The sequence below is a fragment of the Bos javanicus genome, chromosome 23 (assembly GCF_032452875.1).
Source record: "Bos javanicus breed banteng chromosome 23, ARS-OSU_banteng_1.0, whole genome shotgun sequence".
Taxonomy (NCBI): domain Eukaryota; kingdom Metazoa; phylum Chordata; class Mammalia; order Artiodactyla; family Bovidae; genus Bos; species Bos javanicus.
Genome location: NC_083890.1, coordinates 7,828,532 through 7,841,854, shown reverse-complemented (window position 1 = coordinate 7,841,854; position 13,323 = coordinate 7,828,532). Strand labels below are relative to the sequence as shown.

Genomic DNA, 13,323 nt, shown 5'->3' with positions numbered 1-13,323 from the left:
TCCCAGGATACTCCGATCTGGAGAAAAACCAGTAGGGCACACGTGGGGTGTCTGGTGTGAAGGGCTCTTCATTTCCATCCTGACTGCCACTTACTAGCTGTGTGACCACGGACAAGTCTCTGAACCTCTCTGTGCCTCAATCCATCATGAGTGAAACAGGGGTAATGATGACTCCATCACAGAGCTGGTTCTTGGAGTATGTGAGCGGTGAGCCTGGGGCCCCAAGTCAGCCAGGGCCCGGCAGGGCCCCAAGTCAGCCAGGGCCCGGCAGGGCCTAGTCCCCGCCTATCACCCCACCAGCCCGTCCGGCTTCTGCTTTGACGCCTTCGTCCATGAGACGCCGACCCCAGGAGGACAAAGGCTCTTGGGGAGCCCCTGGAACCCTGCCCCTGCAGCCCACCTGCGGTCATTCTGGCTGATGAAGCCCTCGTGCAGCTTCTCCACGGCGCTGGCCAGCATGGAGCTGGCGTCGTTGGCGAAGTCCAGGTCTCGGATCTCGGACACGGGAACCGACACGATGGCGAAGGCCTCCTTGTCCTCCTTGGTGGGGCAGGTGCCCAGCTGCAGGGACACAGGTCAGCAGGGCCTCCCGGGACCAACCTGGACCCCAGCCCGGCCCCCAGCCCTCAGGGCCCGCACCATGAGTCGGATGGGCCGCTCCTCCTCGACATCGATGGGCACGTTGGTGCTCTGGATCCAAGTGTTGGTGCACAGGTGCCGCAGCCGGACGTAGGAGTTCCTGCAGGCGGGTCAGGGCCGGGCGCAGGGAGCGCGTCGCAGCGCCTCCCGGCCATCTGCCGGCTCTAACCCCCGCGGCCCTGCATCCTCCTCCTGCCTCCACAGCCAGCGGCCGTGGGCCAGGGGCGCCCGTCCCCCCCAGGTGAGGAGCCAGAGGAGAGAAACCCCAGGCCCTCACACCTCGCCCGCTCTCCCCAGACCCACGCACTCCAAGAGCCCAGGCGTGCATGCAAGCTCGGGACCCAAATTCTTTGGACAAATGAGGTTATTTACACTATTTATCCCTTTCAGTGTCAACATGCCTGCGTCTCACGTCAGAAATAGTCATGTCTTTGATTGTGAAACACAATTACCTTTCAGAAATGAAAAACAATCTGAACCTCCAAGTACATCTGGCCTCAAGATGCAGATAAGGGATTGGGTAATCCTCCCATCAGCCCTTTGATGGGTAACTCGATAATCCCACTACACAGGTGAGGATGTCTGGGCCAAGTGGCCAAGTCAGCTGCCTGAGGTCAATGTTAAAGCCTGATTGACACCCAGGAAGCTTCCTGATGTTCCATCCTAAAATCTCTAGGTTGGAAGACCTTAAAGATTAAGGAGTCCGTCCCCCGCACCCAATGTGTCCTGAGCCCCAGGCCAACTGGCTGTAAAGAACACTGGAGAGAAGGCGGCACCCAGGGTGCAGGGCCCGTGGCCCAGCACATGCCAAGTTCGGCGGCGGTGAGCTCGCTACAGCTGCCTCGGATCTGCATCTCCAGAGGGATGGGTCATGCAAGGAAGGACAGAGGAGCAGGGGGTACTGGGGGTCCGGATACTAGCCCAGGCAACCCCCGCCAACCCCAGGCCCACAGTGCCCACCCACCGGGGCACGAAGGAGTCGGTCTTCTGCAGCGTGGTGGGGTCCAGCTCGAAGAGGGAAGCGATGTCGTTGCCGTGGGGCACAGCCACCAGGCGGTACTTGATCTTCTCCCCAGCGTTCCGGCGACCTGTGCGACCCTGCGCACCCTGGGGGCAGGCACCCTGACTCAGGCAGGAGCCCGACCCTCCTCTCAGGCCCCCTGAAACCTCTCAGGATCCCACCCGAGAGGCCTTCTCCCTCCAGCCCGCTTCCCAGAGTCTCATGGCCTCCCCACCCCCCAACCCCAGAGCCACGCACAGTCACCCTTCCCCGGCCCCCAAACCCTCCCCGGTCCTCACCGTGCCTGCTGCCTTGGGATCAGAGGCATCACCCTTGTAGCTGGGGTTCTCCTGCTCAGAGATTCAAGATGGGGAGCTATCCACATGATCCCCGCTCCAAAACGAGCCTGGGTTGGGGCAGGCAGCCCCTACCCTCCCAGGGGTGCCCAGCCCGGCCCCAGGATTCATGCCAGCCCTGGAGGACACACCCACAAGATCACTGCCCTCCACAAACCCACAGTTGGATGGACGGACAGACACACACACACACACACACACACGTCCTGATACACACAAGCCTGTGTGTCATGGACAAAGACGGATGCGGAATGTTAAGCTGCAACAGGGCTGGGAGTCGAGCTCAGTGCTGTAGCCCCAGGGCCCAGAACAGCTGCTAGCACAGAGCAGGAGCATCATCATACCCGTGAGACTTATCATCACCGAGCATGACTACGAATACCGGTTAGATAGATAAATAAGCACAAATAAACAGAGTCAACAGACATGTGAGTCTGCGTGCAGGCGTGTGCCAGGCACACACGCCCATGCATGTGTGGAAGATCAACCTGTTGGGAGTGTCTACACACCCCCAGGATGTGGGGCTGGGGCTCCCAGGATGCCCTCTGCCTCCCCACCCACCTCAGCAGCCAGGTAGTTGCCAGTGGCCAGGTGCTTGAAGCGGTAGAGGCCGTTCCAGTGGCCAGCTCCTCCACGGCACGGGTCGTGGTGGACTACCTGGGCGAGGCAGGAAGAAATGCATGGGAGGAACACTGCAGGCCCAGAGGGCTCTGGGAGGGTGGCTCTGCGATCCTCTCTGGCCCCTTGGCTGCGGAGGGGCTCAGAGGAGACGGACGCTGAGTGTGCGTGTGTTGGGGGGGGTGACCTCCCACCCAGCAGGGGCGGGGCTCTGACCTCCACCTCCCAGAGGGCGTTGGAGCTGGTAGCCGATGTGGCGGACTGGCGCAGCGTGGTGCGCAGGAACACCTGCAGCTTGCCCCTGTACTCGTCGCACGTCAGGAACTTCTCCTGCTCCGCGTGGAACAGCCGCACCACGTCTCCCTGCAGGCGGGCTGTGGGCTCAGGGCGGCTGGGGACCCTCCCAGCAGGGGAGCCCCCGCCCTGCCCCGTCTTAGACACCTTCCAGAGCCAGCAGGTACACAGAGCCCCAGCCCACCCCCACAGAGGGCGGCCACGGGTAGGGGAAACCCCGCGTGTTCGATTGCCCACCCTGGCAGGCACAGGCCCTGACCAGGCAGCCTGGCATCTTTGACGGAGAGGGCATGGGGCAGAGGGTAGGGGGCTTGGCTTGGAACTGTGGAGAGGCGTGGGTGAGGGGAGAGAGTGCTCAGAGGATCTGTGCCCACGGCCCCTTCCCAGAAAACAAAGTGAGCTCAGCCAGGACTGGGAGCGGATGGAGCAGGGGTTTCAAGGCCAGAGACAGAGAAGAGGCCAGCTGGGGCGGCTGGGAACGGCCCTGCGGGGTGGGGGGGGCTGCAGGGGGTATGGAGCCAGAGAAGGAGGTGCGTGGAGCACGGACGGGACAGGGAGCAGAGCCGGGTGCCCGGCAGGTGGGCATAGGCTGGCAGGGGGACCAGGAGTGGGTGGGGTGGCAGGGGAAGGGGTGTCCCCAGTCCTTACCCCTTTCAGCACCTCCTCCAGGTGGTCTCGGAACTGCATGAACAGGTTGATCTTCCAGCTGGTGTTGCAGTTCACAGAGTTGACCTGGGGAAGCACGGAGAGACCCGTGAGGCTGGGCAGGCCCCCAGCCCCTGGGGAGTGGGCGGGGCTGAAGGCCCTGAGCGGGTGAGGGGAGACCAGCCCAGCGCCCATGAATGAGCACAGGGAGGGGGTGTCTGCCCCCAACCAGGGCCCCCAGGCCCCAGCCCACCTGCCCTGGGGCAGCCACCCTGTGGGCTGGAGAATGTGGGCAGACGCTGGGAGACAGGAAGAGGGTCGGGAAGGCCCACCCAGCCCCTCCAGCGGTGGACAGGACCAGAGGGAGCAACCCTGCGGGGAGCGGGTGTGTAGACACTCCTCCACTGCAGGGCCAGCCCAACGAGACTACCAACTAGGGTCCCCGGACTCTTTAATCTACAGAAATTAGTAAGAAGCCAGACAACCAGTTCAGACAAGGCTTTAGCGGGATTCATGCTGCAGCCCTAGAGAGCAAAAGCAAGTCCCAGGTACCCTGCTAGCTCGTCTTATAAAGGGTGAGAGTGGGGTGGATCCATGGGCCGGGCCAGAGGCGTGGCTTAGGCAGCCTCCCGCCCCCTCGCTGGTGCCCCGTGCAGCAATCACGCCCAGTACCTGGCTTTCGCTCCCAGTATCTCAGAAATAGCAGCTGGATTTTGGCCTTTTTGTATCCTACTGTTCCTAACTGCCCCACTGTGAATGCATGCTGTTACGCTCAGTCTCATACTTTCTTTGGATTTTGTTGCTCGAGAGACGTTTGGCCAGGTGCAGGCCCTCCTGCAACGCGACCCAGGTCCCAGCCTACTTCAGCCCACCTCTCTCTCCCCCGCCCCGCTCACCTCCTTGCAGCCGGCGTTGTCGCTGAGCTCGTAATTGCTGGCGTGCAGAGGCTGCCCGGCGTTGACGGGATTCAGGATCACCTTGTCCCCCACAACCACCTACGGGGACCGACGGAGCCGGGTGAGGGTGCGGAGGGCGGGGCCCCCAGGCTTCTCTCTGGTCACTCTGGCCCCTGAGAAACGGGCTGGGCTCGTGCAGCACCCCCGCCAAGGACCCTGTAGAAGGCCCCCCGGAGCTGCGGCCCGTGCCCTCCAGCAGGGCCCTCCCCCCAGGCCATCCTCACGTTGTCCCCGTTGCTCCGCAGCTTCCAGAAGGGCTGGATGAAGAGCCAGGAGCCCTCGTTGCCCGTGGCGTCCAGCGTCACCCTCATGGCATTCTTCTCCAGCAGGGCTGGCAGCCGCTTGTTGACGGTCAGGTACTTGTTACTCTTCATGTGCAAGAGCTGGGGGGCAGGGCGGGGGTGAGGTCACCCCAGGAGGCCGGCCCATCAGAGCAGGGGGTGCACAGGACCCTTGGACACACAGGACATAAACACGACCACACGCACACTCACACCACACCCAGTCTGGCACCCAGGTGATCACACAAAAAAGCCCTGCTCTAAACACCGTACTCGTATTAGCTCCCGTAATCCTGTAACAGCTGGAGAAAAGTATTTACTATCGCTGGCCTGATCGTCGATATGGGGAAAAGAGAGGTCCAGGGAAGGGAAGCAACTCGCCCAGGCCACAGAAGCACCACATGAGCCCGGCCCCCGGGGCTCCAGGCCCTGCGCTGTGACCCCCGTGCTGAACACACACACACCCGTGGACACGGCTCACAAGCACCGTGCACATGCAGAGGCGGGCGGGCAGTCGTCCCACGGGCCGGCCGGGTGGTGCCCCTCAGCCCACACCCACGCGCCCCGCACCTGGATGACGCTGCCGTACTTCACGACGTCCCCGTGCACCTTCTTGTTCTCCGTGTCGTTCTGCTTCTGCTCCATCTGGGCTGCGTGCTGCACAGACACACACCGCGGTGGAGGCCAGGCCCAGGAGCCCGCTCCTGGAGGGGCACGACCCCCCCTCACCCACAGGCCGTGCCACTGCACCCAGAGTGAGCCCCCTCCCGCCCGCCCCAGGCCATCTGCCCTGTTCCTCCCGCTGCTATGGGAGAATGAGGCTCAGAGTGCAGAGGGGCAGCCTGGGCACCCAGCAGGCAACCCGGGGCCCTAGGTCCTTCCTCTCTGCCCCCTTCCCACCACCTCACTCTGGTGGAGGGCAGCCAACAGACCCCTGAGCCCCCTACAGCCCCAACACCCCCAGCAGATAACCAAAGGCTGGGCCTCCTCCCCCATCACACCGGAGTCCTGGGGCCCTGACTCAGAATCCCTGGCCCAGCCCCACGGGTGTGCTGGGCACTACGTCCTCCTCCTCCTCCTCCCGCTCCTCTGCGACTCTCCCTCCCCAGCACCGCGTGTGCTCCCAGCCCACCGCCTCCAGGGAGCCTTCCCTGATGGGCCACATCCAACACTGAAGGATTCGGCTCCGGTCCTCCAGGATTTGGTTTGCCTCCCATTAAGGACGCCTTGTTAGGCTCTTCTGTCCCATTAGCCTGGAAGCTGCCTAAGGATACGCTCTGCCTCCTCCATCAGATTTGGGGGAAGGGGTCCTGCTGGGGGTGGGGGGCGCTGTCTCCTCCATCAGACCAGCTCTCCTTAAAGCAGCGGTCCCTCTGCCCCTCCATCTCCTCAGTCCCGTTATCCGGGCTTCAGGCCTGAAGCTGCTGGGAGGGTGGCTGCGGGGGCGGCGTGCCAGGCACCACGTGACTTTGCACAAACCTCAGTGCCTGGCTGGGTGAGCACGTGTGGTGCTGAGAATCTGCACACGCATGAATGCCCCACACCCTGCCAGATCCACAGCCCAGCCTGGGCCTGCAGCAGCAGCAGGGAAGAAGCTTGCGACAGCCCCCAGCGGGGGTGAAGACGGTCTCGGGTAAAACAGAGCTCAGCAGCCCACACCAAGCCCCCTCTTCCCAGCACGGCTTACAGCTGTGGGGCGGGCCCTCTCTTTCCCCATTTCACACCCACCTCCTGGGGAAGGGGATACTGGAAGGCCGGCCTGGTGGTGGGAGCCGGTTGGGCCCCAGGCCCAGGGGAAGGTCCCAGCAGTATGCTACAACCTTGCTGACCCCAGTTAAGCCTCCCACTCGCTTCCACTGGACTGGGGGCCCTGAGCTCAGTCCGGAGAGAACTACCCAGGATGTGAACCAAGAGGCCTGAGGGCCACCACCGGGCCCTCACACCACGCAACAACGTGGGCCAGAGACCCAGGGACCATCTAAGCCCCGTGCCAACTCATAGGATGGCCACAACAGCCTAGTCCCCCTGAAGGGCCCCAGGCTCCAACTGTACAGAATGAGGGGAGAGGCTAAGACTAGTTCTCAGATCAGGTTCGCTGAAACCACTTCTCTAGAAGCCCCTGTAACTCCATGTACAGTTGCCCAGGTTTCTCACTGAATACGATGTCCCGCTGAAGGCCTAGCTAAGACCTGCTGAAGGCAGTCCACAGCTCACTGCACCATGGGTCCTGGGACAGGGCTGCACCGGCCTGGAGGAGGAGACGCCTGCCTCTATCTGGCACAGAGTGGCAAATGAGTGGGCCTCTGACCGGGCTCAGACCCCCCACCTCCTTCACAGCGACACACACCAGTCCCTGGCCGAACGGGTCAAACCTCAGGACTCGGCCACCAGGCCCTGTCGGCTCTGATGAGCGGCAGCCCTGGGCGTGTGCCCGGGTTCATGAGACACACGGCCAAGTGGACACCCGCATGCCCAGACCTGTAACTTCTGCAGCAGCACTACGTCGGCGATCTTCTCCTTGTCCTGCTTGGTCTGCTTGGCCTTCCAGTACTGCTTCTGGGCCGAGTAGCGGTTCATGGGACACACCTTGAAGAGGCAGTCTGGGGGGTGAGGGAGCAGAAGGAGGGAGATCGGCTCACACGAGGTTCCGGGAAGACCCCAGCCTACAGCCCTGCCCGCAAACCCCGCCTCTGCTCTGCCCTCCATCACTGCCCCTGGCCCCACCGGGGTGAAGAGGCAGTGTTGGAAGACCCCCGGAGAGCTTGAAGCATCCTGGATCGTGCTGAGTAGGATGGAGGGGCCGGGAAGCAGGTCTGAGAACAGGCCCTCACCTGGGGGTGGACGCGTGCCCTCTTCCCCGCGGGAAGTTTATCAGAAGCCCTTAGGACCCCTCCTGTGCCCGGTCTGGGTCCAGGTTTTGTACTCTGGCGGCCGACAGTTCACAGCAGCAGCCCTCTCTGGCCCACCACTATCTTGCCCACAGTTCCCTAGGAAGTTATCAATACATCCCCCACCCCAGAGAGGTGGCCTCCATCCCACGGCAGGAGGAGGAGACTGTCTGTTGGTCACTATGGGATCAACCTGAGGCCTCTCTTCCCCTGAAACCACGTCCTTGCTCGGTTCGTCCCTGCCCTGTAGGAGCAAGACTCCCTGATACTCCGCCTGGGACCCCTTCTTCATAATTCTCCCTTTTAGGATCTGATTCTAGCAAATTCGACCTAAGACAGAGCCAATTAAAATTCCAGAAATAGGTTCTTTATTAGCTGGTTTTTATTTTGGAAATAGATACAACGTCAACGATTTCCATAAGCCCAAACTCCAGAAAGAGTGTTCAGATTTTTCTACCTATGGAAAGCAGGCACGAGTTGGAAAACCCTAAAGTGTGGTGGGAAGAGACAGAAGGATTTGGGGTGCGGTGAAACGCTGGCACGGGGACAGGGCCTGTCTGATAATACCACAGGCCGTGCTATGAGGCAGTGAGCTCTCCGTCACAGGAGGGAATCCCAGGAAAGCACAGGACTGAGCTCATGGCCTCTAAGACCCCTCTCAGGCTGCAGTGCTGTGCCTCCCTGGTTGGCAGCAATACAGGAGGAAGACGGTCATGCTGGGAACCCAGACAGGGCCCTCGGGGAGGCAGATCACAGAGATGGGACGGACCCCCCGTCAGGCCCGTCCCTCTAGCCTCTAAGGGAAGGCCATGTCCCCACTCTGGTCAAAGCTAGTCCTACAGCCCCTGGAAACTAAAAACAAAACTGGGGTTTCTGCCTAGCCCACAGCAGGCAGAGGCCCCTGGTCATCATGAAGGGGAACCAAGTGAGGCAAAGTTGAGAGAACACAGAACTTCCTTGAACGCAGGGAAAAAGACAACTGCATAAGCAGACGGAGCCACCGAGGGCTGCCCTAGCTCGCCCACCCTGGTACCACCAGCATGAGAGGGCATCACTTCGGAAACACTCAGTTCTTTGCCCAGAGTACGTCTTCACAGGGTTCTGCCCAACCTTCAAGAAGCTGGGGGGTTACCCCTCCACGAGTCCTCCTGCTTCTCCAGGCTAAATGGGAGTTTTTCAGGGCCCCTGGTCCCCTGGTCACCACATTATAGTTCCCAGTAGGAGTTGGGGGCGGGGTATTTTAGAAATGGGAGGGGGTGATCTTTGTTGTCCCAACCAGTGAGGTGACAGCTAGCCTGTAGTGGGCAGGACAGGGATTCTAGGCACCAGCGCCTAACACAAAGGGGTCCCACCCGCTCACAGGTGGACGCTGCGGGCGCGCTCTGGGCCCAGCATGGTGCACAGAAACAGTCTTTTTTGCATGCTTTTAGCAAACACTGCCTTTCCCAGGAATGCAACTCCGACACAAACAGGGATCTGTGTTGTCCTTTGTGTTGTTCAAACCTCACAGGGAGGTTGTGCTGTTTCAGAGAAGGTATCACGTGGCTGCACCCACCACCTCCATTTGTGGCCGCGGTACTCAATTCAGAGGCCGGCTCTGACCGCTGCCAAGAGTCTTCTAGTTGTGCCCAAGATTTCCTTCTAAAATCTGTGAGTTACTTGCTTATCACTGTTGTCCTTCTTTTTCTCCTGTCATGCTTGGGGCATTACACTGTCCCTGTTCCCTACCCACAAACCCTCCCCCAACAACGCCGCCCCCCAGGCTCCAGGCTCACTCAGGTCCTGGCCCTAGAGCCCCCCATTTTACATTACATAAATATGCATATGAATCGACTGTATTGTTTTTTAATTCCACTTTATGATATTAAACGGAGGCTCTGCGTCTGGCTGGCTGGTCTACTTAGACAGGAGGGGGCAGTCCAGGCCCTGAGTGAGCCTGGAGCCAGGGAGGGCAGCAAGCCCACGGCCCTAGTGATGGGATGCAACCCGCCCCTCCCCACCCAGCTGACGCCCGCCACACCCAAAGCAGAGAGGAGAAAAGGAGGGCAGACAATGCTGCCCCGGGTGCCTGAAGGCAGAGTTCTCACTCTCCTGACCTGACTCGCCCAGGAGATTGTGCAGCCACTGTTTCATGAAACAAATGGGGGCATCCTGTCCCTGGTGGTGAGTAGGCTCCAAGCCTGACAGGGCAGAGAACCCTGGTTATAATCCATTCCGGACCCACCTCACCAGAAAACAACAAAAGCAACCAGATTTCTCAAACATGTATTATTTTAAGACTTCTTAAAGAACTGAGGACTTCCCTGGTGGCTCAGTGGTAAAGAAGCTGCCTGCCAATGCAGGAGACATAAGAGACGCACATTCGATCCCTGGGTGGGGAAGATCCCCGGAGGAGGGCATGGCAACCCACTCCAGTAGTCTTGCCCGGAGAACCCCATGGACAGAGCAGCCTGGCGGGCTATGGTCCACAGGGTCACAAAGAGTCGGACATGACTGAAGCAACTTAGCACACGCCAATAACTGAGCGAGGGGTCATCCAGCCAGAACAGAAGATCAAAGGGGAACCAAGGAGGTATGTAAACACCCAAGCGACTTTACTGGGCATTTGTGGAGTTCAGAGAACACGAACTCTTATCTGGACGGCTTTGCCTGGTGACAAGGCAGATATTCAAGCCCAGGCCCAGGGAAGGTGGGAAGTATAAAAGGAGACCCTCCCTTTAAAAGCTGGAACTTCAAAGGGCTACACCCCAGCATGGGTTGACCCCAGAGAACAACTCCTTCCCAGAACTAGGGCCCCACGGAGTCTCTTGGATGGTGCCAGGAACCCCAAACTCAAGCCTGGCTTCAGGCTTGCGTCTTGGACAGGCAGTGTCCCCAGGAATCTGGGGACAGGATATCCACGCCCTCTCTGGAGGAAGATACCATCATCCTAGTCCACAACCCCTCAGACCAGATGTTCCAATGCAATGACCCATATACAGTCAAAGAGAACCAGGAATTCCTGGGAGCCAGATGTCACAAGAGAAAACAAACCCACAAAGCAAGACACTAGAAACAGACACGAAGAGACTTCAGAAACAGCCGTCGTCTGTAAAACTCTGCTTAAATGAATAAAGGAAAGCTTGAGGATCTCTGTAGAGAAACAGGAAACTATGAAATGTGACCCACCTAGACAGCATATTAAAAAGCAGAGACATTACTTTGTCAACAAAGGTCCATCTAGTCAAGGCTATGGTTTTTCCAGTGGTCATGTATGGATGTGAGAGTTGGACTGTGAAGAAAGCTGAGCCCAGAAGAATTGATGCTTTTGAACTGTGGTGTTGTAGAAGACTCTTGAGGGTCCCTTGGACAGCAAGGAGATCCAACCAGTCCATCCTAAAGGAGATCAGTCCTGAATATTCACTGGAAGGACTGATGCTGAAACTGAAACTCCAGTACTTTGGCCGCCTGATGTGAAGAGCTGACTCATTGGAAAAGACCCTGATGCCGGGAAAGAGTGAAGGCAGGAGGAGGAGGGGACGACAGAGGATGAGATGATTGGATGGCATCACTGACTCGATGGACATGGGTTTGGGTGGCCTTGGGGAGTTGGTGATGGACAGGGAGGCCTGGCGTGCTGCGATTCATGGGGTCGCAAATAGTCGGACACGACTGAGCGACTGAACTGAAATGAACTGATAAAATGTGACAGAGCAGAAAAAGAACCAAATAGAATTTCTAGACATATAAAAGCTTCACATTTAAAACTCACTGGAGGTAGCAAGAGATGCATCCTAATGCTATTCTATCCCATTCTTTGAAGGATGGTTGACCCCATGACAGCCTTAACAGCCCACAAGGGGTCAGAACCTGGATCTGAAGAACACACGCTGCCCTGGAGCATCCCAGCAGAGACTTGATACCCGAAGTGATCCCTCCCTGCTCCCGATTCCTCTTTATCTTTCTTGGAAACTTGCTACTAGAACTTGTCAAATTTGTCTTTTTCTCTTACACAGATCCTCCCTTAGAGCCTTGCCCATAATACATAACACATAATGCTTGTTGATCCCACTCATGGGCATATTTAGGAGAAAACTCTAATTCAGAAAGATATACGCACCCCAACGTTCACAGCAGCATTATTTACAACAGCCAAGACACAGAATCAGCCTAAATGTCCATCTGCACATGAATGGCTAAAGAAGGTGTGGTATATAGACACAATGGAGTATTAGTCAGCAATGTGAAAGAAGGCTGTTTACAGCAACCTGGATGGACTTAGAGATTATCATATTAAGTCTGAAAGAGAAATACAAATACCATATGATATCACATACGCAGAATCTAAAAAAGTGATATAAATGAACTTATTTATACAACAGGAAGAGATCCACAGATACAGAAAGCAAACTTACAGTTACCAAAAGGGGTCAGTGAAGGTAGTGAGGGCTGGGGTGGGAGGAGAGACGAACTAGGAGACTGGGATTAACGCACACACACTGCTATACCCAAAAACAGACAGATAACAAGGATCTACTGTAACAGCACAGGGACCTATATTCAATAGCTTGCAATAATCTATAATGGAAAAGAATCTGAAAAAGAATATACATACATACACAGTGTATAGTGTTGGTCGCTCAGTCGTGTCCGACTCTGCGACGCCATGGACTTTAGCCCATCAAGCTCCTCTGTCCATTGACTTCTCCAGGCAAGAAAACTGGAGTGGGTTGCCATGCCCTTCTCCAGGGGATCTTCCCCACACAGGGTCAAACCCAGGTCTTCTGCATTGTAGGCAGATTCTTTGCAGTCTGAGCCACCAGGGAAACCCATACATACACATATATATGTGTGTGTGTGTATATATATAACTGAATCACTTTGTTATACATCTGAAACTACCACAACATTGTAAACTAACTATACATAAATTTTTTTAATGGCTTAAAAAACAGAGGAGAAAAGCAAGTAAAAAAAAAATGCTTATTGAATGAATAAATGATTTGAGCCCACTAAAATGTTTGTGGGAGACTTCCCTGGTGGTCCAGAGAAGGAAATGGCACCCCACTCCAGTACTCTTGCCTGGAAAATCCCATGGACGGAGGAGCCTGGTAGGCTTCAGTCCACAGGGTCGCAAAGAGTCGGACACGACTGAGCGACTTCACTCTCACTTTCCCTGGTGGTCCAGTGGTTAAGAATCTGACTGCCAATGCAGGGGACACAGGTTCGATTCCTGGTCCGGGAAGATTATATACGCCACGGGGCAACTAAGCCCGTGCACCACCACTACTGAGCCCTCGAGCCGCAATTAACAAAGCCCACGTGCCCGAGAGCCTGTGCTCGCAACTAGAGAGTAGCCCCCACTGACCACAACTAGAGAAAGCCCGTGCACAGCAACGAAGACCCTGCACAGCCAAAAGTAAAATGAATAAATAAATGCATGCTTGAGGTTCACCCCTGCGCACACCTCCCTGCTGTCACACTGCTTCGCTCTTTGCCCAGAGGTGGCCCTGCCCAAATCCAGGAACAGCCAGAACCTTCCTTTTCGCCAGAGTGCAGGGCAGAAGGGAGGAGAGAAGGAAAGGTGTAAGGGCAGGGGGAACTGGGCCCACACAGGAGCAGCAGCATCAAAGGCCAAGGAAAAGTTGAGCTCCGGGGGGTTTCCTA

The 13,323-nt window shown here is 57.6% G+C and overlaps 1 protein-coding gene across 1 annotated transcript in view; it reads right to left on the bottom strand.

Annotated features, from left to right (window-relative positions):
- Nucleotides 1–13,323, bottom strand: part of ITPR3 (inositol 1,4,5-trisphosphate receptor type 3) — a 68,062-nt gene that overhangs the window by 33,357 nt on the left and 21,382 nt on the right. The window contains exons 3-13 of the mRNA XM_061397939.1: nucleotides 7,268–7,389; nucleotides 5,360–5,446; nucleotides 4,733–4,891; nucleotides 4,449–4,547; nucleotides 3,556–3,639; nucleotides 2,830–2,976; nucleotides 2,557–2,652; nucleotides 1,939–1,989; nucleotides 1,604–1,746; nucleotides 640–739; nucleotides 401–561 (exon numbers count right to left, since the gene is read on the bottom strand). Coding sequence (XP_061253923.1) covers nucleotides 401–561; nucleotides 640–739; nucleotides 1,604–1,746; nucleotides 1,939–1,989; nucleotides 2,557–2,652; nucleotides 2,830–2,976; nucleotides 3,556–3,639; nucleotides 4,449–4,547; nucleotides 4,733–4,891; nucleotides 5,360–5,446; nucleotides 7,268–7,389 — 1,249 coding nt within the window. The remainder of the gene's footprint in view (nucleotides 1–400; nucleotides 562–639; nucleotides 740–1,603; nucleotides 1,747–1,938; nucleotides 1,990–2,556; nucleotides 2,653–2,829; nucleotides 2,977–3,555; nucleotides 3,640–4,448; nucleotides 4,548–4,732; nucleotides 4,892–5,359; nucleotides 5,447–7,267; nucleotides 7,390–13,323) is intronic.